The sequence below is a fragment of the Penicillium cataractarum genome (genome assembly GCF_028827025.1).
Source record: "Penicillium cataractarum strain IBT 29864 chromosome Unknown utg000005l, whole genome shotgun sequence".
In the NCBI taxonomy this organism is placed as follows: Eukaryota; Fungi; Ascomycota; class Eurotiomycetes; order Eurotiales; family Aspergillaceae; genus Penicillium; species Penicillium cataractarum.
In genome coordinates, this window is record NW_026622741.1 from 1,986,205 (window position 1) to 2,012,710 (window position 26,506).

Consider the following 26,506-nt stretch of genomic DNA (forward strand, 5'->3'; position numbering starts at 1 on the left):
GTCCAAGACTAAAGTAAAACCACAACTTGAAATCTACTAAATCAAGAAAATGGAACAGAGCGGTGAAATTATTTGATTCTATCTACCGTCAAAACCTACATGTACAAGAATCCAACCAAGAAAAAGGGAAAAAGCCGAGAATGCATCAACGCTGACAGCGACATAAGTAGCGCAACCACTTTACACCGCTCCCAACGTCGCTATCTCCTTCGCTGGCACGTATTCTATTTACCCACTAACCCAAGCGGAAACGCGGGACACGCCGAACCGACCCATAAATTGCAGACCCGTGCTGCCCATGGGGAAATAACTGACGAGATACCAGACGAGGGCGGCGAGTTGGAAGATGGACGAGATGAGGGTGAGGAAGAGGCTTTGGAGCTGTGGGGATTTGTTAGCGATTTTCTGTCAAGTGTGATAACGGTAGCGGTAGGAAATCAGAACGCGACGACGAGGTAGATGAAGAAGCGAATGGTCTAGACTATCAAGGATCAAGCTCGAGATCCACGGCAAACAAAGGCGAGCAAGCATAGATACACAGATAATAATCAGAGTATCAGATGCGCAGGTACAGTGAGACCTGTCTTAGAGTGTGGACAGTCCCGTCCTGGGGTGCTTCATTGCTGTCTGCCTGTAACGCAGGATCCTGATAGCGTCGTACGGGGGACCGGCGAGGTGATATCGCCGCAACTGCCGGCCCTAGATGGACACAGTCTCGGTTTGTCTCGATCTTATCTTCGAGGTATTGGTCTGGTCAGATGGAAAGGGGTGTCTCTCAAGCTAGGCATGACAGGAAGTAGTCACGTCGCACTGTGAGATAGACTGGCAGGATGCAAGATTCCCATTTTCCCCTTCCTATCGTTTTTTAAGGTGCGACCATCGTACTAGGACGATAACAGGGCAAGCTGCGATAAGGGGAGGGTGGTGTGGAACAAGACGGGCAGAGGGTGAAGATGATCGACAGTGAGACTCGGACGGGACCAAGGCCAGAGCAGAAGCAGGACATGCGTGAAACAAAGAGAAACATGGTACGTACCCCGATAGCAAAGTACAAGGTTAGCGCAATAGATCCGAAATACGCCGCCGTAAAAGGGAGTCGTGGTCCCGAGACCAAATGTCTAGCGTAGGACCAGGGTCCCATGAGGACCGCCCATGATAACAAAAACAGGACTGAGCCGACAGACCACCTAAGAAGAAGGAAAAAGAAACATGTTAGTAAAGAAGTCGGTATAGCGAAGCTAGATGGAGGACGCGCGCATCTTGCGTGGGTGTTGGGGCTTGGCATGCGGCGCATGCAGGCGGCATAGTTCGGGGCGCCGACGAATGGGATGCGTCAAGCGCGGCCACACGAACTTGCACATGGCCTGAGCGAGACGGCGCAAGTGACCGGGATCAGGGTATCAGGATTTGATAGGGAGGATGGAAGAAGTGGCTATGCAAGACAGAGCCCAAATAGGAGATAGAAGGGAACGGTGGGGTGTATGGGGCAAAGAGGTAGAGGGTGGGGGATTGGAGCAGGGGCAAATGTAGGCAAGCTGAAGCGAGGCTGAAGTTGATAGCACTAAGGGTAGGGTAGGGCAGAGTTTTGGCTGAAGTGTGGGAGGGTTCGAAAGTACAAAGCACACAGACACTTACAAGACGGCGAATTTGCGAGGCTTGAGCGTGAGGACTGGGAAGAGGAAAAAGCAAATCATGAAGCAAACGGCGGCGCCCAGGTTGCAGGCGCCAAAGATGAGCATTCGATCCCATCGACTCACTGTGTTCGAATCGGTTAGCTTGTATTCTGTAGGGACGATGAAAGATGGGCGCTGTTCCTGTCGGATGTCGACCCTGTAGACAAGAATGGCATTGTGGATGGTGGAATCCTTCCCGGCGCAGGAACTGCGCACTCGTCACCTGCAACGCACGTATGGCATGCTAAACGGGAGGATAGAGGGTCACGAGTCATCATAGACTCATATCGAAACAAGGAACAGGAAAATGAATGACCAAAATAAAGACACAGCTTTAACTTACAGGCAAAGAAACCCTCTTCCTCCTCTCGTCGAGTGGGCGCCGGTAGCGGTGCACCGGGAGCCTCATTATGCGTGGGAAGCTGGACATATCCGCCTTGGCCGAATGGGTTCAACGACTGCAGACGCGAGAGGAATGGCGTCTCAGCAGAGCTGTTATTAGTGCGCACGGGGAAGTCCGGATCTCTGCGCGACCAACCCAGCGAGTTGACCGAATCACGGAACGAGTTGTTCGCCATAGTTTCCCTAGAATAACAGTATCTAGTAATGGCTTTGGGGCTAAGACTTGGATCGACGGGTCCCCAATTGAAAAGGGAGACAAAATGCAGAAAGCAGGCAAAGACGAGCAGGGTAAAGTGTGCACGGCCTCAATCTATCGGCAAGACAAGCCCGTGGCTGAGGAAATCAACCAGAAAGAGCAAGCGGCGAAGAGTTGTGAGACACTGGCAGAAGAGAAAAAAAACGTCTGCAGGGACTATGCACGATGGAGTGCAGGATGATCTGCACCAGATGATGCGCAGCAGTCTATCAGATTGGCTAGACTGGGAAGCTAGCGACTAGACCCGAGTATGCGAAGAGCAGATGACGCGGATCCGGCTTCCGACCTATTCCCAGTGTTCTGGCACGAAAGGTTGACTCTGCCTAGCGGGATTCGCAGGTACCCAGAGGGGGAGGGTGCTCGTGTCGAATGAGTGCGATCTGAACGGCCGGGGCAAGTTCCCAGAGGCGATGTGATAGGGGCACCGACGCGGATACGAATTGCTGATTAGCTATCAGGCCGCGTAGCTGGAAAGGCGATGATGCGCAGGCGATCGTAAGAAAACCTTCCTTGTAGGCGATCCTCCCGATCAGCTCGTGGTAAGATTCCTGGGCGGTTGCCTTCTTCGATGCCCTAGACCTGTGCGCCTGAGCTAGTCGGATCTTTCAACGCAAGGTCCCGGTTAGGACTAGGCTCTTAGTACGAGCAACGATACTTGCTGAAGCGGGGTTTAGAAGAGGGATCTTCTTTCCAAGGCGGTAGGGGCGGATCGCAGAGTGTACGACGTTAAAACCGGGGAATGGAGGCGCTGGAGCCAAGCGGAGGGACGTTGAACCTTCGACTTGAAGAGGGGATGGGGGTCGACGATCACAGCTGAGACAGAGGTTTGTCGTGATTGGGCCAGGAAGCGCTGGGCTAGGTATGGTCGAAGGTTGTAGAGGGGGGGTCGGATGGAGGATGGAGGGCGGATGACGAGATGGCGTGAAGCTACCGATGCGACCAACCCGGATCGGCCTGCGGGGGAAGAACGAAGCTGTCAGATGACGGGATTGTAATCGGACCGAGCCAGGGCCCGGGCTTTGCACGATTACCTGTGGATGCTAGTAGTATCTGTGGTTCTGCGGAGTTGGAGAAAGTAGTCCGGAGGTGATGAAGTTGGTCCAGGGGGTCTAAGCCGAGCGGGTGGGGCACAGACCACTCCGCATTTCTGGGTCTTTGTATACTTCCTCCATATGTACTTCCTTGGTTTACCTGGGAGTACATTGCCCATGACCGCTCATTTACGGGTTAGCGATGTACTGCTACCAGAATTTTCATCATAAGAACAGTATTTCCTTCTTTCTATTGGTCTCATTCTCAACTAGCGTCTACTATCTATGGTCAACTTGCTCCAGGTGCTCATGCGGTATGCCCAGCTGGGACTTCCCGTGCCCTCCACTCAAGAATATACCAATCATACCGAAGGGTGTATACAATAATAGTACAGGGTACTACAATATACATTATAGTAAGCAAATATGAGCCACTATCGACTCCAACCCTTCCACACCCTCTCCACCATGTCGATCCTCTGGCCGGTGCACACCCTGTGGCGATCGGTGGAAGAATCACTCCACTGATGCGATCAACTTCCGTTAGTCTGCAGAAGTCCATCTTATCAATATATTGCACCATAAAAGTATATTCCAATTATATAGTAGATATTATATTAACTCGCCCCTCTTTTTCTACTTCCCCCTCTCCCCTCTTACAGTAGTGCCCTCCTCCCCGCGGCTCTCTCCGCTCTCCCTCCACACCCTCGTATCGGAAACACTCCCTGGTCCTGCCTAGCTCATTTATGATTTTCATCTAAACGCAGGAAACTAAGACTTTAGTCGAATGCAATGTTGCATAATGCCCGTCCTGTGGCTACCCGACTGTACGACACTGACGAATTGTCCGATAGCCGAATAGGGCTTGCCCGCCGCGCCGCGCCGCCCTTGGGTAACATCCTACCCTCTCGATTTCTTGCTAGCCTCATTCTTCATTTCTTGCTTTTAGGTGTTTTTGCTTTTGTTAAAGTTGGAGGGGGGGCTAATTCCTGGGAATGGGGAAACGGCGATATTCCTCCGTAGTATGTCCGATGGCACATGCGTGGGATCCTCTCAGCAGAAGAGGATGGACCTGCTTACATTTTGAAAATATTATGATTGCTAATCCTTACTTGAGAATATCAAATATATCAAAAGTAATACTTAATCCGCTATATAGGCGGCAAGACCCGGATGCCCTCGACGTCATCATAGGGCTGTGTGCATCCGATACGGCCGCGTTTAGCATTGCGTGGGTGTGGAGTTTGGAATGGGGGGAAGGATGATATGCCGATTATAGTACTCCCTACTATAGCGCTATACATGCATGTGCCTTCGAGTGGATATGATTTCCATACACTTTCTTCTTTCTCATCCACGGTCGAGCACCGAGCACCTCCTTGCATTACCATGGAAGAATCGACGATACCCTCCGAACCTTGACGGGACGGGACGTGAGCGCGATCCACGGCCTTTCTACTTGTAAATACGGAGATTTGCCGAATCCTTCATGCATGTTGACGAGTTGGTCGCAATATAGATAGACCATGATGGGCTAGTCAACGTGCATCAAGTATCTTAGTATTTAGGCTAGCGATTAGACCTAGACTAGCTAGTCTATACTCTCGGATGCCACGGCTCCTACTATTTCTGCCAAAATATATCATCATCCTCCCCGAGATGGGCCCTAGGGTGGCTTAGACACATTCTGATGATGCGCATGGTGCATGGGAAGGTTCTCGCGTTTCTCATACTTTCCTGTGGCTCAGTCTTTTGCAAGGAAATAAAAGCCAACCAACCGGTTTTTGTATCGAGATGCAACAGCGCAACGGCGAAAAAGATGAAAAAGTGTGGTTGAGACACGCTATCTATTGGCCGCTCATCTCAGACACATTCCATCCCCCCTCCCCCTCGTTATTCTTTTCTATCACGCCGCCACATTCTCGAGATCCGTCGTGCCCGACACACGCACACCTAGGAGTATGCATTTGTCAACTACAGAGTAAAGACTAATAGTGAGGCGTCAAATGCGTCATCGCCTTGATTAGGGATCAGCCATTTAGGCCCACCATCTCGGGAGACGACAGGATGTCTTTATCGCGTCGCTGGAGCCTGCAGGTCACGGACCACCATCTTGCGGCGCCAGGCTTCACGAGGGTCGAGGGCTGGAGTCCAACCCCGAAAAGGCTGAAACGGGTTGAAATCGACAAACGGGGTTGGCGGGGTTGAAATATCCACCACCCCTCCTTCTTGAATCCCATCAAAGCTCAAGGGCTCCTGCGCCGGGCTGCACCTGCACGGCTGCACGGTCCAAGCTCTCGTCGATCGTCTCCCCGACATGATCGCCACCACTCTGCACTCTGCACGATATCTCCGAGCGGACTTGCGCACTGGCGACCCCACGAGAGTGGTGTGTACACTCTTTGTCTTCCTTTCTATCCCGAGTATTGAAAAAGGCCCCGATATCCCCGTGCCGTTGATATTCTCCGGTCGATATATGCCCCGTGCTCCGTATTCCGCGTATTCCATGATATATGTTTCGTTTCACCCACGGTCTCCGCTATAGCATGTACTAGAAAAACAAGACAAGATAACGATACCTCATATCATTTCGGCATCTGGATACTTTCATATCCCGCAGTCTCTCTTCTAACAAAAACTTGTCGATCTGCACCATCTCCGGTCCCCTCCCCCACCTCCACTAGCTACCAAACTGCTACCAACTCGTCCTACTCCATACTCCTCCCGGGCTCTAGCGTTCCCTAGTGCCCTTCGGTACGGGTACATCTTCTGCATGCCTGCGGGCGATCGCCCCCCTCATCCACCTTTTCCAACCCACATGGTCTTATTGGCGGATCTCACATCTCCTGTTCGACTACTACAGTCAACATCCCCCCTCTCTCGCTGGCTCATCACTGATATCAACCCTGGAACACTCGGGGACGCTAATGCACCTCGATCCTGCTAAATGGATCGAAATAGGGTTTCGTTTCCGTTCCGGATGATGGGCTACTGTTGAGTCTGAGTGTGTAAGATGGGTAATGCGTAATGCGTAATAGAACGAACAGTCTGAAAGACGTGGTAAAATATGTAAAATCAATAAGAGAATGTACACCTGTAACCTATTCTATCTCTTCGCTGTTTTTTGTCTCTCTCGTGTCGTGTTTCTCTGGTATGTCTGTAACCCTAAACCAGTCGTCCAGCGCGCGCGGGGGTGGGTTGTTGGAGGGCCACAGGAGGGACCATCTGATACATTCCTCTGGCTTGTGCTGCCTTGAGGGTCTAGTGTTTACGCCCTGGTTATTTATTCTTTTTCTGTTTCTGTTTTCTGAGTCATGACTCGTGCACAGGTGACAAATACACGGTATCATGGGATAGGTAGCCGTTTTTACTAAATCCGGCTGTATCACCCTTCCCCCCTTTCTGACTGTTTGGATCTTTCACGGCCTTGGTCATTTTGGAGTCTTGGGTCATTTCTTGGGTGGGTTTTGTTTGAAATGATCTTTCGGATTATACGGGCTTGGTTTTGATTATTGTTTTATCATTTTTGCTATCACTGGAAGGGTGGGTTTGATACTTTCTCTTTCTCTTGTAATTCATATTCTATCTGATACATTTCCTTCTTGATAACCCCTGAACAGAGGCTCGGGGGTTAACAGGACCCCATTTCCTATATACTACCTCTCCAACTCTAACACAAGCCAGCACGATCTACATGTTTACATTCGACTCTACACACTTATACTTCACCCTCCCCTCCCATCCACCAGAAGACCCTAAAATAGACTACAAAAATTCTCCAAAATACCAAGCCATATATCCTCAGTCAATAAATACTGAATTATTCAGAATAAATCACGCTTACCCTAAAATGAAATATCCAACCCACACCATACTCACGCACACACACACCCAAACACCTACACTACACACCACCATCTGATCAACGTCATGGCAAACCAGGAAACGAAAACCTAAAATAACACCCTCCTAAGAGCCATAATCAATTTTCAATAATAAAATAATAGAAAAAATAGAAAATAAAAAAATTCCCGCCCTATCTCTCCCCCCAAACAAGCGTAGTATGTCCGATGCCGAAGGCCGGCAAGCCTCATCGATTCCCACCGATCGACGGGCTGCATGACCGATGCTGTAATATATCAAATGAGAGGTGCAGAACGGGTGGGTGGTGGGAGAGAGTTCTTAAAGTCTGCTTCCCTCTCATCCTGCAAGTGCTTTTTATTTGAGATTCTTCTCTTCCCCCTCTTCCTCCGCTTGCTGTGTTGGCACTGCATCACTGGCTCCCACTTTGTTCGAGAAACTGAAACTGAAACGGAAACTTGTTTTAATTGCAGCGCTGCAAGAGTTGTCTGCTTGACTTGACTCGTTCCACGTCACGGTGTTGAGTTTATCGCGCCTCATGATTCGCGTTGCTTGGCTTGTGCATCAGGATCTTGCAGGTTGGCTTATACGTTGAGATCGGTTTCCCGATTCTAGTATTGCAAGTACGTGGCTATCTTTGTTGGACTGTCTTACCCTTCTACTCTCTCTGTCTGTCTTTTCCCTTTTCTTTTCGGTCTTTTCGTTCCTGCATGGATCTTTGCTGCCTGCACCAGCTGGCTGCCACGTGCTGGGGCTCTGCGGTTGTTGACGTGGTGATTTATCGATGGAGTATTATCATGCCTCTCGTCTTTATACTCTTGAGGCTGAAGGCCTTTGTGTTGCCTTTCTATTGTGCATACATGTCCATCCACCCTCTACCTCGATATACTTCGGTTCTTTACACCCAAAGACTGGGAAACCACTCTAACACCGTCATAGTATCGGCCTCTCCGAGCAGTAGACCCTGCTCGGACCTTCATTTCAGCCTTGGGACGAAAGGCTGCTCAGATTGGTAAGCTCTATATTTATATACTTCCGTTATACTTTTGCGTTCTACCCGAGCACCATTTCCCCATCTATTTCCCCCATCGTCACCTATCACGGATTTCAAAGAAATCCCGAGAGTCTCAGAGAGCATCGGAAAAGAGGGGATTACGTGTGCGGCTTCGTATTTTGCATTGCAAAGCGAACGGTGGGGCCTCTGCAAGAAGACTATTTGGGGGGCGCAGAATCCCCGGGGCCTTGGGAGAGCTGTGGAGAGGCTGGATGGACAGGGTCAAGGCGCACTCGACCCAACAGACAAATCCAGCCGAGGAGAAAGGGAACACACCTTGGTCAGATCAGCTTGGTGGTTGGCAGAGAGTTTACCAAGTTGGAGCAACTGCCCAGTGTGTCTACTGCTAGTATATACATACTGGCACATCATTACTGTACCAACTGGTCAACTCTCGCCACCAAAACTCACCGCCCGGCTTTTTCTCTCTCCACCGCTTGTTCCCTCCCCCGCCCTCTCCATCTCCACTCTATTCCTCGAGTATCAAGTATCCAGGACTCTTCCTCGCTGGCGCAGAATTGATCCGAGGCTTTGTTCGGAAGAGACGAAGAACAGTCTTCTATCCCATATGAACACCTTGTCCCATCTCTCCTGACCTCCCTCTTCTGCTGTCTTTTGCAGCTCTGCCGCTTGAACTCCCTCTGATTTCTTTGAGAGGCCCGCGCTTATCTGCACCCGCCCTTTTTTCCCCCTCTCTCCCCTTCTTTCTGACTCGCCACGTTTCCGCATCTCCCTCCCCATCTTTCCTGGGGTTTTGATTGCTTACAATTGGTGTCTCTTTGTTCTCTCTAGACTGCACCCTCTTCTTCTTCCTTTTTATCTCTTGCGCGACCCCCTTGGCGTGCTTGACCATCCTTTCATCCCTGGACAATTGTCCCCGAGGCTGTCGACTCATCCCACCGACCCCGTTGCCTCGAACTTTTCCCCCTCCTGTCAACACGCGCACAGATCAACCTTGGATATCTTGTCGCTACCGACAAACTCTCGACTTGAAAGGTAAGATTATACCACCACATTCTTTTCATCCACTTCAACCCCTCCAACCCTCGTGGCGAGCTAGCTCGGTTGCCTCGTCGCATCTGGCTAGACGGAGCGGAGGCAATGGATCTTCATTTGCCGGTTTAGTTCTTCGCTGCCACGCACTTCGTCTCCTCTCCCATCGCATGTCAAGCTAACATGTCTTGTCAACTCTCGCAGATATCATCTTATCTCCGCTCCGCCACATACTTGCTTTGTTTTAATCGCGCATTGACGGCTGCCTGACTTGGGCCGATCATCACTACAACAGAGAGAGGGTTAGTAAATAATTCGGCTCGACGACCGCTTCCTCCCTTCCTCGCCAATTTCCCCACGTTCGTCCCCTATACTATCTCCTGGGTCCAAAGGTCCAGTCTACGCAATGGCAGAAGCAAGTCTTTTCATCAAACACGAATCTGACGATCATAGCAACCCTTTCATGATGTCTCACTCCGGTTACATGGGTAATCACTTCGGGAACCCCAATGAGGGGGTCGACCCGTCCGACTTGACGATGCAGCAGAGCGGTTTCATGCCTTTTTCCTACGGCTCGCAGCAGAACATGTCCTCCAGCTTCAACTTTGGCAACTCCGGAATCGACACCGATGAACTACTCGATTTGGAGATTAGCGGACAGAACGGGGTCCAGCGTGACAACAACATCAACTATCTCCAGGATCAGTCCGGAGGCATCGCCATGAGTCACCAAAGCCAGATGTCGCACATGTACTCGAATACCCCGGACAACGCCCCGATGGCCAGCCCTTTCGTCAACAGCAGCTTCAACTACGAACAGTTCCGGATGAACCAGCAGAACCACCACTTGCACAATGCGAGCTCATTCGACCAGAATTATCTCAACGCCAAGTCCCGCCCGAGCTTGCAGGCCATGGATCGAACTTCATCTGATGCGCGAAGCCCGATGACCCCGAAGACACCCGCTCTGGGTTCCTTGACTCTGGGAACTCCGGATTCCGGCAGCTTCCCCGGCCAACCGATCCGAACATCCGGACTTCAGCACCGCCACCAGAAGACACTCTCCAATCAATGGGACGGAACCCCCGGCAGTGCACACTCCTACGTCGAGTCCCCGATTGGGTCACCCAACCATCATTCACAGCAACTTGGCATTTCCGAGATCCTCAAGTCGGGCAAACACGCTTCATTGCCCGCCAAGGTTGACACACACCTCCCCGGTAGCGCACAGGACCTCGAGTCTCAAGAGGCCAAGCGCCGACGACGTCGTGCCTCGCACAACCTAGTCGAGCGCCGCCGTCGCGACAACATCAATGAGCGTATCCAGGATCTCTCCCATCTAGTACCACAACACCGACTGGAAGATGACAAAGTCCGGAAGCAACTTGTCAACAACACCGCTCTCTCCATGGCTGGCGCTGGCAGCAATGCAGCAACCTCTCTCCTGGCTGGGGGCAACGGCCGCCGTGCCACACCCGGCAACATCACAATGGGTTTGCCCATCGAAGAGAAAGAGAAAGGCCCGAACAAGGGTGACATTCTCAACGGTGCAGTTAGCTGGATGCGTGACTTGATGTGGGCATTGCACGTCAAGTATCAGCAAGAAGCTGAGCTTGCCGAGATGATCAGCAGTCTAGGCGGGACATGGCCATTCGAGCCCACAGAAGAAGAGAAGCGCATGCGCAGTGAGATCCTGGATGCTCTTGAGAAGAACGACCCCACCTCATTCAGCTATACCCGTGGGCCGGGCAGCGGTCTGCGCGTTCCCAAGCACACCAATCTGGCCGGTGATCCCGTTCAAGGTGGCAGTGATGGCTTGACACCACCCGGTCTGAGCCCCTCATTCCACAGCGGAGCGAGCAGCGCTAATGGCGCTGGGCAACCGCAATACTGGAATAGCGCGGGCCATGCGGCTATGAGCTTTAAGGAAGAGGATGAGTACGGCATGGAGATGAGCTAGACGTTTGGCTCTGGCTGTGCTGTGCCTGTTTTGTGTTGTGCTGTGGCCGGTTGGGTTCCATTTGGCCTGCATTATGGAATGCTTTCGTTTTGCATACTTGGCGTCTGGAGGAACCGATTACTCGGCGTATTGGGAGTGAGAAGGATGTCGCCTTTTTGATTATAGGGCTCTTTCCATAGTTTTTGCATTGGTTGTCATTTGAATCGTCATCTGCTGTTTTTTACCCGCTCTATCGTGCTTTGTGAATCTTTGTCGTGACTGGACTTGGCGGATCGGAGGTCTTTGATTCCCCTGCCTCCCCGCACGACTCGATTTTCCTTGTGGTTTACTTGGGTTTCTTGCACTGATCTCGGTTGGATATCTACTCTGCCTTTTTGATTATTCAGTTTTCTTATATTTCATCGATACCCCGTCTTCCCTTTTGGTTTCTTTTTCTGTCTTCTCTGATTCATCTCGAATTCGTTTACGTCCATCTACACACGGCTCTAGGTTTTTATATTTGTTATCACTCTGTGCTTCTGTTCGCGACTCCTGAATACCTTGTCTGCTTGATGATCTTGGTCCAAGACTGCCTCAACTCACTTGGACTTTACTTCTCCTCTCCTGTTTCCGTGGCACTTATCCTGGCTTGAGGAGACTTTGGCCCTGTGTCTGTCTTGGGTCCTCTTTTTCTTCCCCTCGCGGTCCACTTCTTACACTAATCTCCCCCTTCTTTCTCACCGTGTTCTCGCATTTTGTCTGGCAGTTATTTGGTTGGGTTTTTGGCTATGCAGATAGCAATTTACTGGCAGTGCCACTTTCCTCATATAATACGGATCTTCTTCCGTTTCCAGAATATAATGTAGACCCCTGTCTTCTTGCAGGTGGCGCCGACATGCAGCTGATCCTAGCTGTTACTGTACACTTTCGTACTGCCTGGTCTATTGAATGGTATCCAAAGCTCGCATAAAAGGACTTTTGTCATTTCATTCTATTCCAAAGTATAATCCGCAAAGTCCAAATCCCGAACCTCAAACGCATCACCGGGAGAAGAATCACTTTTCAAACTAGCCACCCTCACAGACCCATCTCGCCCACCCCTCTCCACCTTCCTCGACTTAAGCCCGGAAATAATATCCCGATCATACGGCTCCCTAATCTTCAAAATAGTCGACACCGAACTCTCCGCATAACTAACAGTAAGCTTATCCAAAGACTCAATATCAACATGCGCCAAAATCTCCTCCGGCGACGCCGTAATAACAGACGCCCCTTTCGGCGCCCCCAACAACGTCGCCAAAAAGAACGCAGACCCATACCTCCTCCCCAACTGCTGCAACGCCAGAATACACTGCGACAGTCGCCGGAAACTCGCCGCGCCAACGTGCGGATCTCCCGAGAACATCTCTTGGATGTGGATGATCCCCGCGCGCAGGATCATAGCTACGCTCGTTGTGGGGAGGTAGTAGATTAGTTGCTTTGTGTAGAGGTCTTGCAGGATGGTTGTGAGTTCGATTGCGGCGCGGAGGACGGGGCATTCTTCGGGGCCGTCTAGCGAGAGCGGTTGACTGGGACTGTACTTTTCGGAGAGGAAGTCTAGTTGGCGGTGGATTGTGGAGTAGATCTCTAGATAGACCATTTTGAGCCATGCGCAGTGCGAGTGGAAGATTAAGTCTGCGTTATGGATTGGTAGAAAGGGTTTTGGGTGGAAGGATATATTGTCTGGGAGATCTTGGAACCAGTCGTCTAGTTCTAGATTCGAGAGATAGAGACTTGTTTGCCGGGGTTTTGCTGCTAGCGCTGGGATGTGGTTGTGAATTGGCTGGCAGTCCCAGGAGTAGAGGTCGTCTTTGACGCAGCGGCAAAGCTTGACTTTTTCAATGAAGATCTGGGCGAGATCGCGCTCGTTAGAGCCGTAGCATTGCTTGGCATATTTTTGTGTCGTGATGTCTAGGTCTGATAGGGTGAGCATCGGGATTGGGAGGTGGACTTCGTCTTTGATGACGGGTGGTTGTTGGAGGCCCAGGGCTATTAGTCGGTCGCGCGTGAAGACGCTCCACCAGAGCATGTTGCGGAGTTTATGGTCTGGTTTGGGTTCCGAGGTGTGGTCGAGGTGAAGGCCCGTTTTGCAGGAGAGTGATATACACACTGAGATCCAGTGTCGGCCGTCTTTGTATCTGTCTGGATTCTCGTACCAGTATGTCATGAGTAAGAGGCTTTGGATGACGATGAGATCGTTGTCTTCAACGTCAAAGTCGTAGAGGACCTGCTATCATCAGTATATCATTTTCTTGTATCTATATATCCGCCAAAAATGAATCGACTCACCCGTACACGTTGAAAGAAAGCCTCCAAAGCATGTCGTCGCGATAGATAACCCGCCGCATAAAGAAACTTCAAATCCACAAAAATCGCCCCGGCAAACATAACAGCCTGAAACAATAACAGACTAATCCCCTCTCTCCTCCTTTCATCCCCATCCTCAAAAATAGCATCCGCAAAAAGATCCAAATCCAAAAACGGAATATGCGGATGAATATGTCGAATATAAGCCTTGAAAATCTCCCTCGCAAACGCCGTCTCGGGAATATCAAACGCCCCCTTTAACACCAAAAAGTCCAAATCATCTTTCGCCAGTCCCGAAGACGGTTGTTGTAGATATGGCGGTAAAATGTTATTATATGGAGGTAGTGTCCATGTCGGCCCTAGTAACCGGTGTACTTCGGTTATTAGATTGTCTAGTGGGAACGTAGACAGCACGCCGGGTTTTCGGGTCATGCCCCGAGTGGGCCGGCGACTGAGGGCTAGTCGTTCTTTCATGATGTGCCTTGATTTTTTGGGACTTGTCTCGTGATGGTGGGAGGGTGGCATGGAAGAATCAATAGTCGTTGATCGTGAGTGCGCCGTCGGCTATTTGTTGAGTGGACGGACCTCGGCGCTTCTCGGCTGCTTGTTGTTTATGCGGGGTGGGACGGCGTTTTTGGGTACATAGAAAGTGTATATGTGCTTCCTTGGTTATTCCGTTATTCTTTTAACTCGGTCTCGGCTGAGGGAAAACCGCGTTATTGATATCTACCCAAGCTATGTTGGGTGTCTTACGGTATGTTGTTTTGAAGGGGACTCTATGAGACCTCTAGCTGCTAGTATTCGAAGATGAGATTCGGGAAAGGTACCAATCACTACCTATGCTCGAAGTATGGGACAGAATTACTAGGCTCAAGATTTATCGAGTCTAGTTCCATTTTTTGGCGATAATTGAGCCCCAAACACAGTGAGTGTACAGTCTGAAGACTTTGTTTTGCTATCATGTCAAGTCATAGTGCGATTGCCCCGGTGGATCCTACTCGCATGGCTAGATCTCTATGCTTCAAGAGGTAGGCCTGAGTACGTGCTTTATTATAACGTCTGAAATTCAATGTTTCAGGCCATGAGACTAAGTAAGATCTGAGTAAAAGGACCCTCACGCGGGGGTTCTATTTATACACATCGGCATCTAAATCAGGAAATACCCACCGGCATTTCAAACCCCACCTATCGCGGGGTCCATGGTTTAAGCTACCGATAAGATAGACAAAGTTTGATAGGAAACCACATGAGCATTTGCTTCAAGATTGTCGCAGTATGCCTCCTATCTATGATATCAACAAATCCAAATAACCGTACAGGTCTCGTGTATCACATCAATTCATAAATTCATTCCACATAGGCCTATCACCCATCCCATCCCATACAAATCACAAAATTAAAGCCCAACAAATCAACCCAAAACCAACCATTACCCCCGAAACACGCTCAACACCAGCCCCATTACTAGTCGGTGCCTCCTTAGCAACAGTCGTAGCCACCGAGCCCGTCGCAGTACAAATACTCGCACCACAAGCATACCCACTCGGACAACAATCTCCACCCGCCGTATCCGCACAGCTAAACCAACCGCCTGGACATTTGCCCGTTTTACTCGACGATCCCGACGACGCCGTAGTAACGGGTATAACTATCGTTTTCCCGTCGGAGGTGAATGTTGTCGACGATGTTGTTGGGCAGGATGTCGTGTCGCAGTCGCGGTTTGTCTGGCAGCAGCCGCCGTTGTAGACGGCGGAGCAGGCGTAGAACCCCGTTGGGCAGACGTCGACGCGGGTTGTTGCGGAGTGGGTTGTTGTCGTTATGCTTGTTCCGCGGGCTGGTGGGGTGAGACTCTCTGTGCTGGTGCTGGTGCTTTTCGTGCTTGATGAGGAGCTGGTTGAGCGTGTGCTTGTGCTTGTGCTGGATGATGTGGAGTGGCTTGTTTCTTGGGATGTTGTGTGGGTTACTGTCGAGACTGTCACGGTTGAGTCTATCGTTACGGTAACCACGGAGATGTATGCGCCTGTTTTGGATTGGGTTAGTTGGTGGAAGATGGTAAGGAGTGCGAGGATGTACTTACATCCACCTTCAACACATTCGTAGCCAGGGATACAACATCCACCACCCAAAGCCGTGGAGCACGTCGTGTATCCGCTCTGACAAGACCCTATCGTGCCGGAGCAGGTCTGTCCGTTAGGACAGCAACCGACATCTCCAGACCCCGTGTCCGTGACAATAACGCAAGTATCACCGGTACTGCAGCACCGATCAGACCGGTTGATAGAGGTACACGCGTTCGTGCCACCCGGACACTTGAAATCCCGCGCCTCCAACAAACTCCCGCGAAGCTCAGACTCGGGTCCGAAAGATGGACTAAAGGCGTATGATCTAGCGAGGAATTGCGCTGAGGAAATCCCATTCTCGGTACCAGGAGTAGATCCCTTTTGGTTCTTCGCATCGTCACTAGCAGTAGCATTGACTTCTGCGAGATCTCTTTCTGATAGCCCACCCTGAGGTGTATCTTCAAAATGCCAATAATCGAGATAAAACTTCTCGCCTTCGTCGCTGCTCATCTTTCGCACGCCGTAAACGGGTTCATCTGCTAGGCGCGCTTCAATCTCGGCATTACGGCGAAGAATGTTGAGGGATGATGCTGGATTTGTATTTTCGTCGAGGGCCGTCGAGATTGAGGCAAGTAAGACGGCCCCGAGTGTTGGAGACAGCCTCATCTTGGGGGTAGGTGACTTGTTATTGTCCGGAAATATCCTCGGACGGACTGAATAAAAGTCTGTAACTGATTAGTATTAGTTGCGTCATTCAGGATAATGGTTTATGAAGAGTACGGGCAGTGTCGTACAAAGAGTGGCTTCAACCGGAATGCCTTGTGTTGGTAGTTGATTTGGGGAGGCTGATGTGGGCCTGACTGTTATAAGCTGGTCGGTGACCTCAGACTCTCCGGGCTCTATACCCTATTATCGCGACAGCAAGATCTAGGGAAATCAAGGAATATCTGGATTTTTGAAGGCAATTCAATGAATTCAATTGTGATGATCATAAATCATCGAAATGGGAAGAGCGACCGCGTGGGAAATGGAGGTTGGTAAATGAGTGCTGAGATTAAATGCGATGGCTGGGGGGCGAAAGCGCGTGAGACAAACGAAGCGTCCTTTATTTTGATTGAACCCCGCCGGTTTGGTGGACCAGCATAAGCTATATTCAAGTATTGCACCATATCTAATAATCTAAGAAGTATCTAGCTACTAAATATTGCTTAAGTGTAATGAAGCAATAGTGGGCGGGGGAAAGACTAAGTCGCTATCAACTGCCTAATAGTCCAACTCCACGCTACATACGCGAGCGAAAGAACAAAATACAACGAGAGGCAAAATCGGAAATGGTAGAATCTGACAAAACAAGACGCGTTGAAATTGGAAACAAGCCACCGCAGCGATCGTGGCAGGGTATCGTCAATAAGTGACATGAAATATGGAGTGCAAGTCGCAGACGCAGAAAAAACACATAGATGGTATAGGAAAACAGGACAGTGGTATAGGGGGAACAGAGAGTAATAATCGCAAACAAATCGCACCGTACGAAGCAAGAAAAGTCAATATTTCATCATGAAAGTGTGAAGAGAAAACGTTTCGAGAGACATATTCCAGTAAGAGATGGAGCCTGGCTGAGCCGGTTGGATTAACTGGCTTCGTCCGGGTTGGCATCCTTCTTCTCGGCATCTTCAGTCGGCGCAGTCTCATCTTTAGGAGCCTCCTCTTCGCTAGGAGTGGCAACGGCTTCACCATCCGGCGCTGCTGCAGAGTCACCAGCTTCCTCCCCTTCGGGCTTCTCCTCGGCAGCAGCGGCAGCGGCAGCTTCAGCCTCAGCCTTCTCCATTTCGGCATTGCGAGCTTGCTGTCTCTCCCAAACTTCCTTTCGGATGCGATCATCCTTGGCATTGCGCAACCGCTCCGCCTCCTCCACACCACCACTCTTCTTCAGCTTTCCCTCTTGAACGAAAGAGCCGAGTTCCTTCTGGAAAAGGCCGATTCGCCGCGTCTCGAGCTCTTTCTTGCGATTCTTTTCAGCTCGCTCGATCGCTTCGAGACGGCTTTCGTGGTTAGGCTGCAGTGCGCGGACCTCACCTAGGAGGTTATCCTTTGCCTTGACAGGGTCAATAGTTGGGTCGATGCCCAGGGTGCGGGATGTAGCGCGCAAAGTGACTCCTGGGTTGGCAGCCTTCTCCAATGCTTGCTCCTTGGTGGCTTGCTCGACCAGTGCAAAGGTCTGAGCAGCCTTCTCCAGATCATCCTGAAGATCGGCCGCCAGATCCTCCTGCATGGTGAGCTGGTCTCGCTCTTCACAGACCAACTGAAGCTCCTTCTCCCAGATCTTAGTCCAGATAGGCTTCTCGCGGCCCAGGAAGTCTTGCATCTTCTTAATCTCCTTCATAGCAGTGCTGATATCGCGGTTGACACCCTCCAGCTGGCGTGGCAGGGGTCGGACACCGCGCTGGACCACATCCTTGCGGAGATCCTCAACAAGATCCTGCAAATCGTCGACTCGAGAAACAAGACGCTCCGATTCATCAGCGAGCTCCTTCTTGCCCTTGTTAACGCGCGCACGGCCGGCGTCACCTTCGTAGGTGGCAGTAGCAGCGTTGTCAGCGGCAGTCTTGACATTGGTTGCCTTGGCGCGCACGGCAGTCATCGAACTGGTAATATCCGATGTAAAGTTGGAATACGTCTGCCTTAGCACGGCAAGATCGCGGCGCAAACTCTGAAGCTCGGCAATTTGTGTACGACTTCCGGCAATGGCAGTCTTCGGGGTTCCGCCGGCGTTGGTTGAGCCTGCAATAGACGCGGGTGGTGAAGCAACCAGACGAGCCATTTCCTTGGTGGCCTCAAGTTGACGATCTGAGACTCGTTGAATGGCCGTTCCCTGACCTACGAGTGCCTCCTTCACGCCCTCCACTAGACTGCGCATACCACCAAAGCTATCGTCGAAGTGCTTCTTGACCTCATCCAAGGTATCGACATTCAGAACGAGGACTGAACGGTCCTTAACATCATTCAAATCCTCCAACTCGTGCCGGATCCCAGAGATGGGATCTTGAATGTAGATTTCAGGCAGATCGACGCCGTTGTTGTGAGTATTCCAGGCAAACTTCTCAATGAAAGCCAGTTGCAAACGTCCAATGGTCAGGTCTGCCGTGCCCTCGGGGAGCACATACTTCTTAATTTTGCTCTTATACTGCAAGAACAGGGTTAACTCTTTACCAGGGGATGGCTGGTCGACGGGGAAGTGAGCGATAGAAGGGGGAGTAGAAATATTGGCGGAGGTAAAGCGATCCCCTCGTGGTGTTCCTGGGGCCGGTAAAGGCACTTGTGTTGTGCTTTTCTCAGGATCAAAGGCGTCGCCAAGAGAGGGGCGTTTAGGTGGCTGCGGGAAGACGGGCGCTGGCTCGATGGTAGCAGGGGCATCTGGCAGCTCCTTTTCAACGGGCGGAGGAGGTTGATCAGCTAAGGGTGCTGGCGGTTTGACGGTCTCTGATTCCACCGCGGGGGCCTTGGCTTGGGTGCTTTGTTCCTCCTCCACCGCCTGAGGGATGTTTGCGGCTGCTTGCGCCGGGCCGCTTTTCGGAATTTCCTGGGTCCGGTTCGACGAGCGTTGCCTTGTATGGGTATACGAGCCTCGCAGGCGAACGGCGTTGAGAGATTCACGAACATCTCGTCCCCTGTTGGGAATCGGGGAGTTCTGGGTGGGGAGAACGGGCACTCCGTTGGTCGAACTACCTAGATGTTTCTGAATCTGATAAGCTGAAAACCGGCGAGATGCACGTCGTTCCAGCTCGCCGCTGCGCTGTAGGGCGCCTAAGGCATCCTCCTCCTTCGGCGGTGGCGGTGGAGCTGGGAAATTTGTGGGAGTCGCCGAGGCTGAAGAGGCGGCCGGCCTTGGAGTCGCTTCACTTTCTTGGGGGGATGGCTGAGTGAGCATCTGCTGGGTTTCCCGCCTTGACGCCTCTCGCTCCGAGTAACTCGTGCCCCGTGGCGGCTCGCCATGAGTGGGAGAGGTGCGCTGACCCGCCGGTGTGTCCTCGAGAGACCCATTACTGCCATATCGACGAGCCGACCGCCTTGGCGAAGTCACCGTGGTCTGTGGCATCGTCGAGGCAGCCGCCTCGTCATATAACTGTCCAATATTTGATGGGCCGCTGGGCAAGCTTCCAGCGCTCGCCTGGCGACCCGGCATGCCAGCCCGACCCTCCTCCCGCTGCTGTCGGGATCGTAGGCGAGCCTGCTTCTTCTTCAGACCATGTAGCAGGTTGATAATGATATCGCGAATTTGCGGGAGGTATCGGTCAAGGCTCTGCGAGGAGGCATCTTGGCTTAGGGTATCCTCGAGAATACTGCGCAGGACGTCGGGCACGGGGCCGAGGTCGGATGTTTCGACTCCGATGGCATTAAAGGCACGGCATGCCAGGTTAAACTCATACCCTAGACGAACATAAACATCGGATACATCGGTCTCGGAGGCCTGTTTTCGGGACCACTGGGTCAAGGTTTCGAGTAGTTGTTTTGTCGCTACCAGCAGATGCGTGACGCTCTTTTCGATCTGAGAGATTTGCTTATCGGGCTATGGAGAGGGTGCCGCATTAGCGTCCGAGTCGTATGTAACCTGCGTTACACACTGGCTTGCGAAGGAGAATTTCTGGACAGGGAGCGAATCCACGATTCAATGATAACCGACTTACCACACTCTTCGCAGATTGGGAGCGCCCCGAGGCGGCGGAGGAACTGCGACCGGAAGCAGATGCCATAGTAGCGTTGGCGACGGTGGGAGAATGTTGAGGAGAAAGGGCCGGGTCTCCGAAGGGGGGATGAGGCCGCGCAGTAGTTGGGGACTGCATGGAGGTGTGGATAAGCGAAGGTGATGGGGGGTGGAAGAGTTGGGTGCCAAGCAAACAGATGACGCCCAGCCTCCCGAGCGCGTTAATTAGTTGAGTTAGCTTAAGTGTGGTAGGGTAGCGAACCACCATTTGAGGTATCGTATTGGACGTGTATTGGCCTGACCGACAATACATGGCCCAGGAAGTAAGGACTCACAGCCAAATGAGGTGGAACTCAAGGGAGGCCGGGAATCTGCAGTAATGAGATTACGGTTTTGTCACTTTCAGCCTGAGGTCTTGAAAGTTGAAGCCTTGAAGCCTGAGGAGACTACTGAATGCAGCAAGCACGGGACCAGCGCTATTTGATCCCGTACCACTCTTCAGCTCCTCTTCAATTAATTAGCGCCTTTACGACCCTTTATTGCCCGCCTATTCTCGGCTGTACCCGCCTCCGCTTTGTGATCGACGTAATCTCTCGATCTCATATTTTGTGACTGTACGGGCTACTTACAGCTGACTTACTACAGTAGTAAGCCCTACCTTACTACCTTACTAGGTTCCTACTGTAGTACACCCCCTACTCTCGTGCCCTAATACGAACTCGGGGTATCCTGGATCAACTTAAGCTTAGACTCAGACCCGTTGGGCGTCACCGTTACTCGTCCCCATATGCCACCTAATCGTGCAAAACTCCTAGGTAGACCGACGATTGTTCACACAAACGATTCTTCTATAGAATTGCGACTTTGTTGGTAATGTGGAAGAAAATTGCCAGCCCCTACCCTCCAACTTGTATGTATATCCTGAAAATACGCTATAGATCCGATTGGTGAGCAGCTGCAGATACCTACGGAGTACTTAACACTTAACAGAGCCCATATACTTTGAGGCTTACCGTTATAATTAGCGTTGTCTCGGGAACTGTGTCCTTTAGTTTCTTTTTTTTGTCTCTCTCTACTTGTCCGTCTAGATCTGATACATAATAGAATACCGCCGACAAGGTCTGTGTATTGGAGGACCCTGGATCTATCTGTTTTCGGATAATAATTGCCCCACTGATCATCGACGACCCTAGTGCCTTATCGTAGTAGTTACTCAATTCGAGGTATTATAGTTCACCAATATCCTTAATCGCCTACGTAGGGCAAGAGTAATGCACATATCGATCGGTGGGCGCAGTCGTATCGATAATACATTTCCAACGGGGCTGAGGGTAAGGTTGGAGGCCCAAGACCACTGGAATTCTTAATGATGTGTACAGTCAGATCAAATAGTAAGTAGACATATTCAATGGGGAAAAATGCTTCTTAATAAATCAAAAACTGGCCACCACTACCAATTTATCAAATTCTCCTTTAGGTTAAAGAATGTGTCTGTCAAGTTGAGTAGATCGAAGAGTCCAGGCGCCTGCCAACCCGCCGACCAGCCAAGGGTCACACACGGTACCGTACAAATGAATTACCACTTCCACTCCTCCAGATCTCCCCCCGTGACTTGCACCTTTCTCCCAAACAAATCCCCCCATTTCGCAACCTCAACTCTTCCCAAAAAGTTTCCCCTTCTCCCACCCCCATCTCATTCCTTCTCCTTTTGTTTGCCCCCGTTTCCCTCCATTCCATATTCTCAGGGACTCTCGAGCTGTCCATCGGCGTGGCGATAGTTGACGGCTCCTCCCCACCCCTCCTTACTCTCTCCCACGTCCTGTTTGTGCAGGCGGTGTGCTGTGGTAGTGCCCATCACTCGCGGCTCTCCGCCGTGTAAGTTCCACGACACCAGTCTGCCCTGACTGACGCACACCCCAAGTCAATCAATGGCTTCGACTTTGAACTCGGTGCCAGCTGCAAACAGCGCCTCTGGCAATGCTGTCAACAGCTCATCACAGAACTCTGGCAGACCTTCTCTAAGATCGAGCGGCAACACAAAGGGGGATGGCCGCCGACAATCTGGCAGTCCCGTGGATGGTGGTCAACGGTACGTCCCAACCACAACGTTTCCTCCCCTCTATCTTGCATCTTGTCCTCTATTGCCCCCACAATCATATTGCCCTCTTCTCCCCCGGAGTGATACTTGGTACCTCGCAATCCATCCGGGCGATGGATACCTTTCGTCCTTCCGGCACTCCTCTCCAGCCAATGTGTAAACCTGGCGCACGTGCCTTCAAGCTGCGCATGGAATTGTGTGTTCATAGAGCACCAATTGGTTTCCTCGGAATGGATCGCTGCGATTCCTCGTCTTATCTCTGCTCTATGATAGTTGGCCGTACCCCTCACTGACCCACGCAATGTGATACTGCATAGGCGCACAAACAACCACAAGGCTTGGACTCAAGGGACCAACCCCATTACCCAACGCTCCTCATACGCTTCTCCGAATGGCAATGTGACTCGGCAGTCTGGCTCCCCTCGACCGGGCCAGAAGGAGTCTAACACCCCCGACAGCCATGCTCACGACCGACTAGTATTCCTATTTGCCAGCTTCATTGTAAGAACCATCCGAGAAGATGTACCGAGTGAGATTCAAGTGCTAATGCGCTTTTCTTGATGTATAGGGCCTAAACACTACCATTACTACAAAGACCGGGGAGAAGTTTACTGGCATCTTCTCCTCCTCGAACTTGGAAGCGAGTGATTCCTCATTCCTTCTCAAGATGGTGCAGCGCGCTACTCAAGAGAACCAGGGCAAAGCCAACGGTGTTAGTGACACGACCACTTCGTACGTTGGATCTGCTCCGGAGCACAGCATGGCATTTGATATTAAGGACGTGGCCGATATTTCTGTGCCTAACGTGGTCCCGGCTGAGGTCTCGGTCAAGGAATCGAATGGTAAGATATGCGCCCATTATATCAGCACTTCGAAGTGAGACATCGCCTAACTATCCTTTCCATTGCAGGAGCTGGTGGTTTCCGAACCGATGCTGATATCTCCGGAAACCTGACCATGCGGGAGCGTACTCTGAAGCGCTGGGAACCCGCCGAGCATGAGGTGGATATGTCTTTGGAGAGTACGACTGGTGACAGCAAAGGCTGGGATCAATTCGAGACGAACGAGCGCCTTTTCGGCGCAAAGACCAGTTATGACGAGAACATCTACACAACCCGCATTGACCGCTCGGACCCGACCTACCGCCAAAAGCAGGTCGAAGCCGCTCGCATTGCGGCCGAAATTGAGGGCACCGAGGTAGACAATGCCCACATGCGTGAGGAGAGAGGTCTGGTAGCTCCAGATACCGGTGATCAAGACGAGGAAGACAAGTACAGTGGAGTGCAACGTGAGAACAAGTCCTTCCCGCCCTTGGTCTCTGGACAACCCAACAAGTATACTCCTCCTGGTCGCCGCCAAGCCGGAGCTCAACCTGTTATTCCGGCTAAGCAAGCCCCGACTCCTCCTGTGCCCGCTCCAACTCAAACCAAGGAGGTACCCCTCGCGGAGAAGCCACAGCCTGCCGCAGCTCCCAAGGCTGCTACAGAGATCGAGCAAAAGGTTGAACCTAGCAAGTCTATCCCCGTTCCTGCTGCTGCCCCCCTCGCCAAGCAACCGCGCCCTATTCCCGAGAATGCCACCGCCAATGTCGAGACAGAGGTGCTCGATCACTTCCGCCAGTTCGCCAACAGTGAGAAGTTGAAGATGCAGGAGCGCCGTCGTAATCAGGCTTCTTATGATCGCACGGTCAAATTGAACGAACTGATGAAATTCTCCAAGAACTTCAAGCTTTCAACTCCAGTGCCCAAGGACTTGGTGCCCATTCTCGCCAAGGATCCTCACAAGCAAGAAGCCATCATCAGCCGCGCCCAGCAGTCGGACGATAAAGCTTCGCCGAAAGCTGCCACGCCGGTCACCGAACAGAAGCCCGCGGTGCGTGCTGTTGGGCCCACCGGTGCAACCCCCCGGCCGCTCCTTCCGATCGCCAGAACTTCCCCCGTGGCCGTCAGGGTTATCTTCCAACGGGTCCTCTCGCAGGACCAAGTGGTCGGTACCCCCAGCAGCCCATGCAGGCAGGTCGCCCAGGAACTGGCATGCTCAGCCACCGACTCGCGGACAATCTTCAGCAGCGCAAGGGTGCAGGCATGGCACCTGTTCCTGCCCCACTGCCTATCCAAGATGCTCGTGTGCCTCCTACTGGCCCTGCGAGTGAGCAGCCTCGTGTGACAAGCCCTGTCAAGACTCAACCCCCCACAACTACCGCAGCCCCGAAATTCAATGTTCGCGCTATGGAGTTCAAGCCTAACCCGGCTGCCAGCACTTTTACTCCTGGCGGTCCTGCTCCTGCTGCTGCTGCTGCTCCCCCTACTGCGCCCGCTGCGGCTGCAAGCGCTGCCAGCGCTGCAAGCCCCCGTCCTTTCTCTCGAAACCGCTCCGTGTCCCGTGCGACCACCCCGTCAGCATTCTTTGGTATCAAGAAGCCAGTGCCAGCCTCGGAACGCCCCTCGATCGATGACCAATTCAACCCGATCAAGCGGATGAAGAAGGAGAGTGCTGAGACTGCGGAGAACAAGCCTTACCCGTCTAGCGGAGGCATCCCCCCTCCTTACAAAACTGCGCCCACATGGGATTTCCCCCGGGCAACGAAGAGAAAAACTTTGAGGCGATGTTCAAGCAGCCGGGTGCCGTGCCCTCGGTCTCGCCTCAGGGCCGGTCTGTTTCTAACAACCCGAACCTCCCCCAGCAACATCAGTTGCCCTTCCACTTCCAGCAGGGCAACCCCGGTATGCCTCCTTCCTCTGGCCCTCCTAGTGGTCCTCACGTTCATCAAGTCCCTCATGGCCCCGGTCCCCACATGGAAGATCATCACCGCATGCAGCTATCTGCGTCCTCGTCGCAGGTTTTCCCTTCGCCTCGCATGAGCCAGAGCCACGTTGGCTATCCTTCACCCATGGCTCCTCACGCTCAGCTCGCTTTCGGACAGCCGATGCCGCAGTTCTATGGGGGCCCTCAGCCGGGACACATGAGGCATTATCAGAATGGTCCTCAATTTTCTGGCCCGCAAGGTAGTATGGGAGCTCCCATGATGGTGCAAAATCCCTCCAATGGACCCTACATGGGTGTTCCTCAAAACATGTCGCCTTATACTCCGCAGATGCAAATGTACTCACCTTCCCCCGGCCATGCTTATCCCCAGCATGCGCCCCCGCCCCAACCCCATAGCGGCTATCCCAGCCCCAGCCGTGGCGCGCCTATGATGATGCACCAGAACTCGCAGTCTGGTCAGCCTCCACAGCAAATGATGTTCATGCCTCAGGGCCAGCCAGGACAGCCCGGATTCGGCGCTCAGCCAGGTCACAGTGAGTCTCCCCGCCCAGTATGGAACGACTTGGTCGCTCATTCTCCTGGATTAGTGCCCGCTGGCCGTGGTGGTTACCCCCAACAGCAACCTCACTTCTCCTCGAGTCCCCACCAGGCACACCATTTCCCGCCTAACCACCGAACGCCTAGCAACGGCTATAACCAAACCCCTCAGATGCCCCCTCAAATGTCGACCAACGCCCCCGCTAACGCCGGAGCCGGCTCTCACGCCGCCGAGCCCACCGACGAAAGCAAATGAGCTACGAAAAATCCATGACTGAGTCTTCGGAGCGGGCGTCTTGATTTGTTCACGCTGTAGATGTCTATTGCTGAGCCGTGCCGTGACTGAAGATGAGCAGCTCTGGGGTGTGGACTCTTCATTTGTCTAATCTCCTGAGTTCGCGATGTGTCTCGGCCTTCACCGTTCTGTCGTCATTGGGTATTTATCCCCCGGTGTACTGTTTGGTCAACTACATGTCGGCACGATACTTGGCAGGTAAGACTCGCATCGTCCCGTTATTGATTCCTCGATTCACTGACCAACTTATTTAGCAAATTGGATGAGTGGACATATTTAGCACCGTCTATTTATCACTCCGGCATGGGGCTGGCGATATACATGACAAACATATTCCTCGGAGTTTCAAGTTTGTTTGCCGCTGTCCCTGCCTCTCATGAGCTGTCACGCCCGTTACATGTCCCCAACGGAGCTTCCTCGAAAGGTCTATTCTTCCACTTGCAAACATATGACAAGCATTTGGACTTGAGGCTCTCCGTCAGAATTTTCCTCT

At 52.0% G+C, this 26,506-nt stretch overlaps 6 protein-coding genes across 6 annotated transcripts; 2 read left to right on the plus strand and 4 right to left on the minus strand.

Moving 5' to 3' along the window:
• Positions 1-228: 228 nt before the first annotated feature.
• On the minus strand, positions 229-2,251 carry N7496_006401 (putative Golgi traffic protein SFT2; the record flags this gene model as incomplete). The annotated part of the gene is made up of 4 exons (XM_056699330.1): positions 229-381; positions 1,037-1,187; positions 1,636-1,756; positions 2,017-2,251. The coding sequence occupies 4 exons, from the start codon at positions 2,249-2,251 to the stop codon at positions 229-231; spliced, it is 660 nt and encodes a 219-aa protein (XP_056554743.1).
• A 7,425-nt stretch (positions 2,252-9,676) lies between these two features.
• On the plus strand, positions 9,677-11,230 carry N7496_006402 (basic helix-loop-helix domain-containing protein; the record flags this gene model as incomplete). The annotated part of the gene is made up of 1 exon (XM_056699331.1): positions 9,677-11,230. One exon carries the CDS (start codon positions 9,677-9,679, stop codon positions 11,228-11,230), a length of 1,554 nt encoding a protein of 517 aa, XP_056554744.1.
• Positions 11,231-12,200: 970 nt separating this feature from the next.
• N7496_006403 (fungal specific transcription factor domain-containing protein) lies at positions 12,201-14,029 on the minus strand (the record flags this gene model as incomplete). The annotated part of the gene is made up of 2 exons (XM_056699332.1): positions 12,201-13,475; positions 13,538-14,029. The coding sequence occupies 2 exons, from the start codon at positions 14,027-14,029 to the stop codon at positions 12,201-12,203; spliced, it is 1,767 nt and encodes a 588-aa protein (XP_056554745.1).
• Positions 14,030-14,943: 914 nt separating this feature from the next.
• Positions 14,944-16,281, minus strand: N7496_006404 (putative GPI anchored protein; the record flags this gene model as incomplete). Its single annotated transcript, XM_056699333.1, has 1 exon — positions 14,944-16,281. One exon carries the CDS (start codon positions 16,279-16,281, stop codon positions 14,944-14,946), a length of 1,338 nt encoding a protein of 445 aa, XP_056554746.1.
• Positions 16,282-17,245: 964 nt separating this feature from the next.
• Positions 17,246-20,456, minus strand: N7496_006405 (formin-mediated actin nucleation enhancer; the record flags this gene model as incomplete). Its single annotated transcript, XM_056699334.1, has 2 exons — positions 17,246-20,182; positions 20,301-20,456. The coding sequence occupies 2 exons, from the start codon at positions 20,454-20,456 to the stop codon at positions 17,246-17,248; spliced, it is 3,093 nt and encodes a 1,030-aa protein (XP_056554747.1).
• Positions 20,457-22,245: 1,789 nt separating this feature from the next.
• On the plus strand, positions 22,246-25,974 carry N7496_006406 (putative PAB1 binding protein (Pbp1); the record flags this gene model as incomplete). Its single annotated transcript, XM_056699335.1, is given in 6 exon segments — positions 22,246-22,406; positions 22,733-22,916; positions 22,984-23,257; positions 23,326-24,287; positions 24,344-24,936; positions 24,948-25,974. The coding sequence occupies 6 exon segments, from the start codon at positions 22,246-22,248 to the stop codon at positions 25,972-25,974; spliced, it is 3,201 nt and encodes a 1,066-aa protein (XP_056554748.1).
• Between the last annotated feature and the right edge of the window lie 532 nt (positions 25,975-26,506).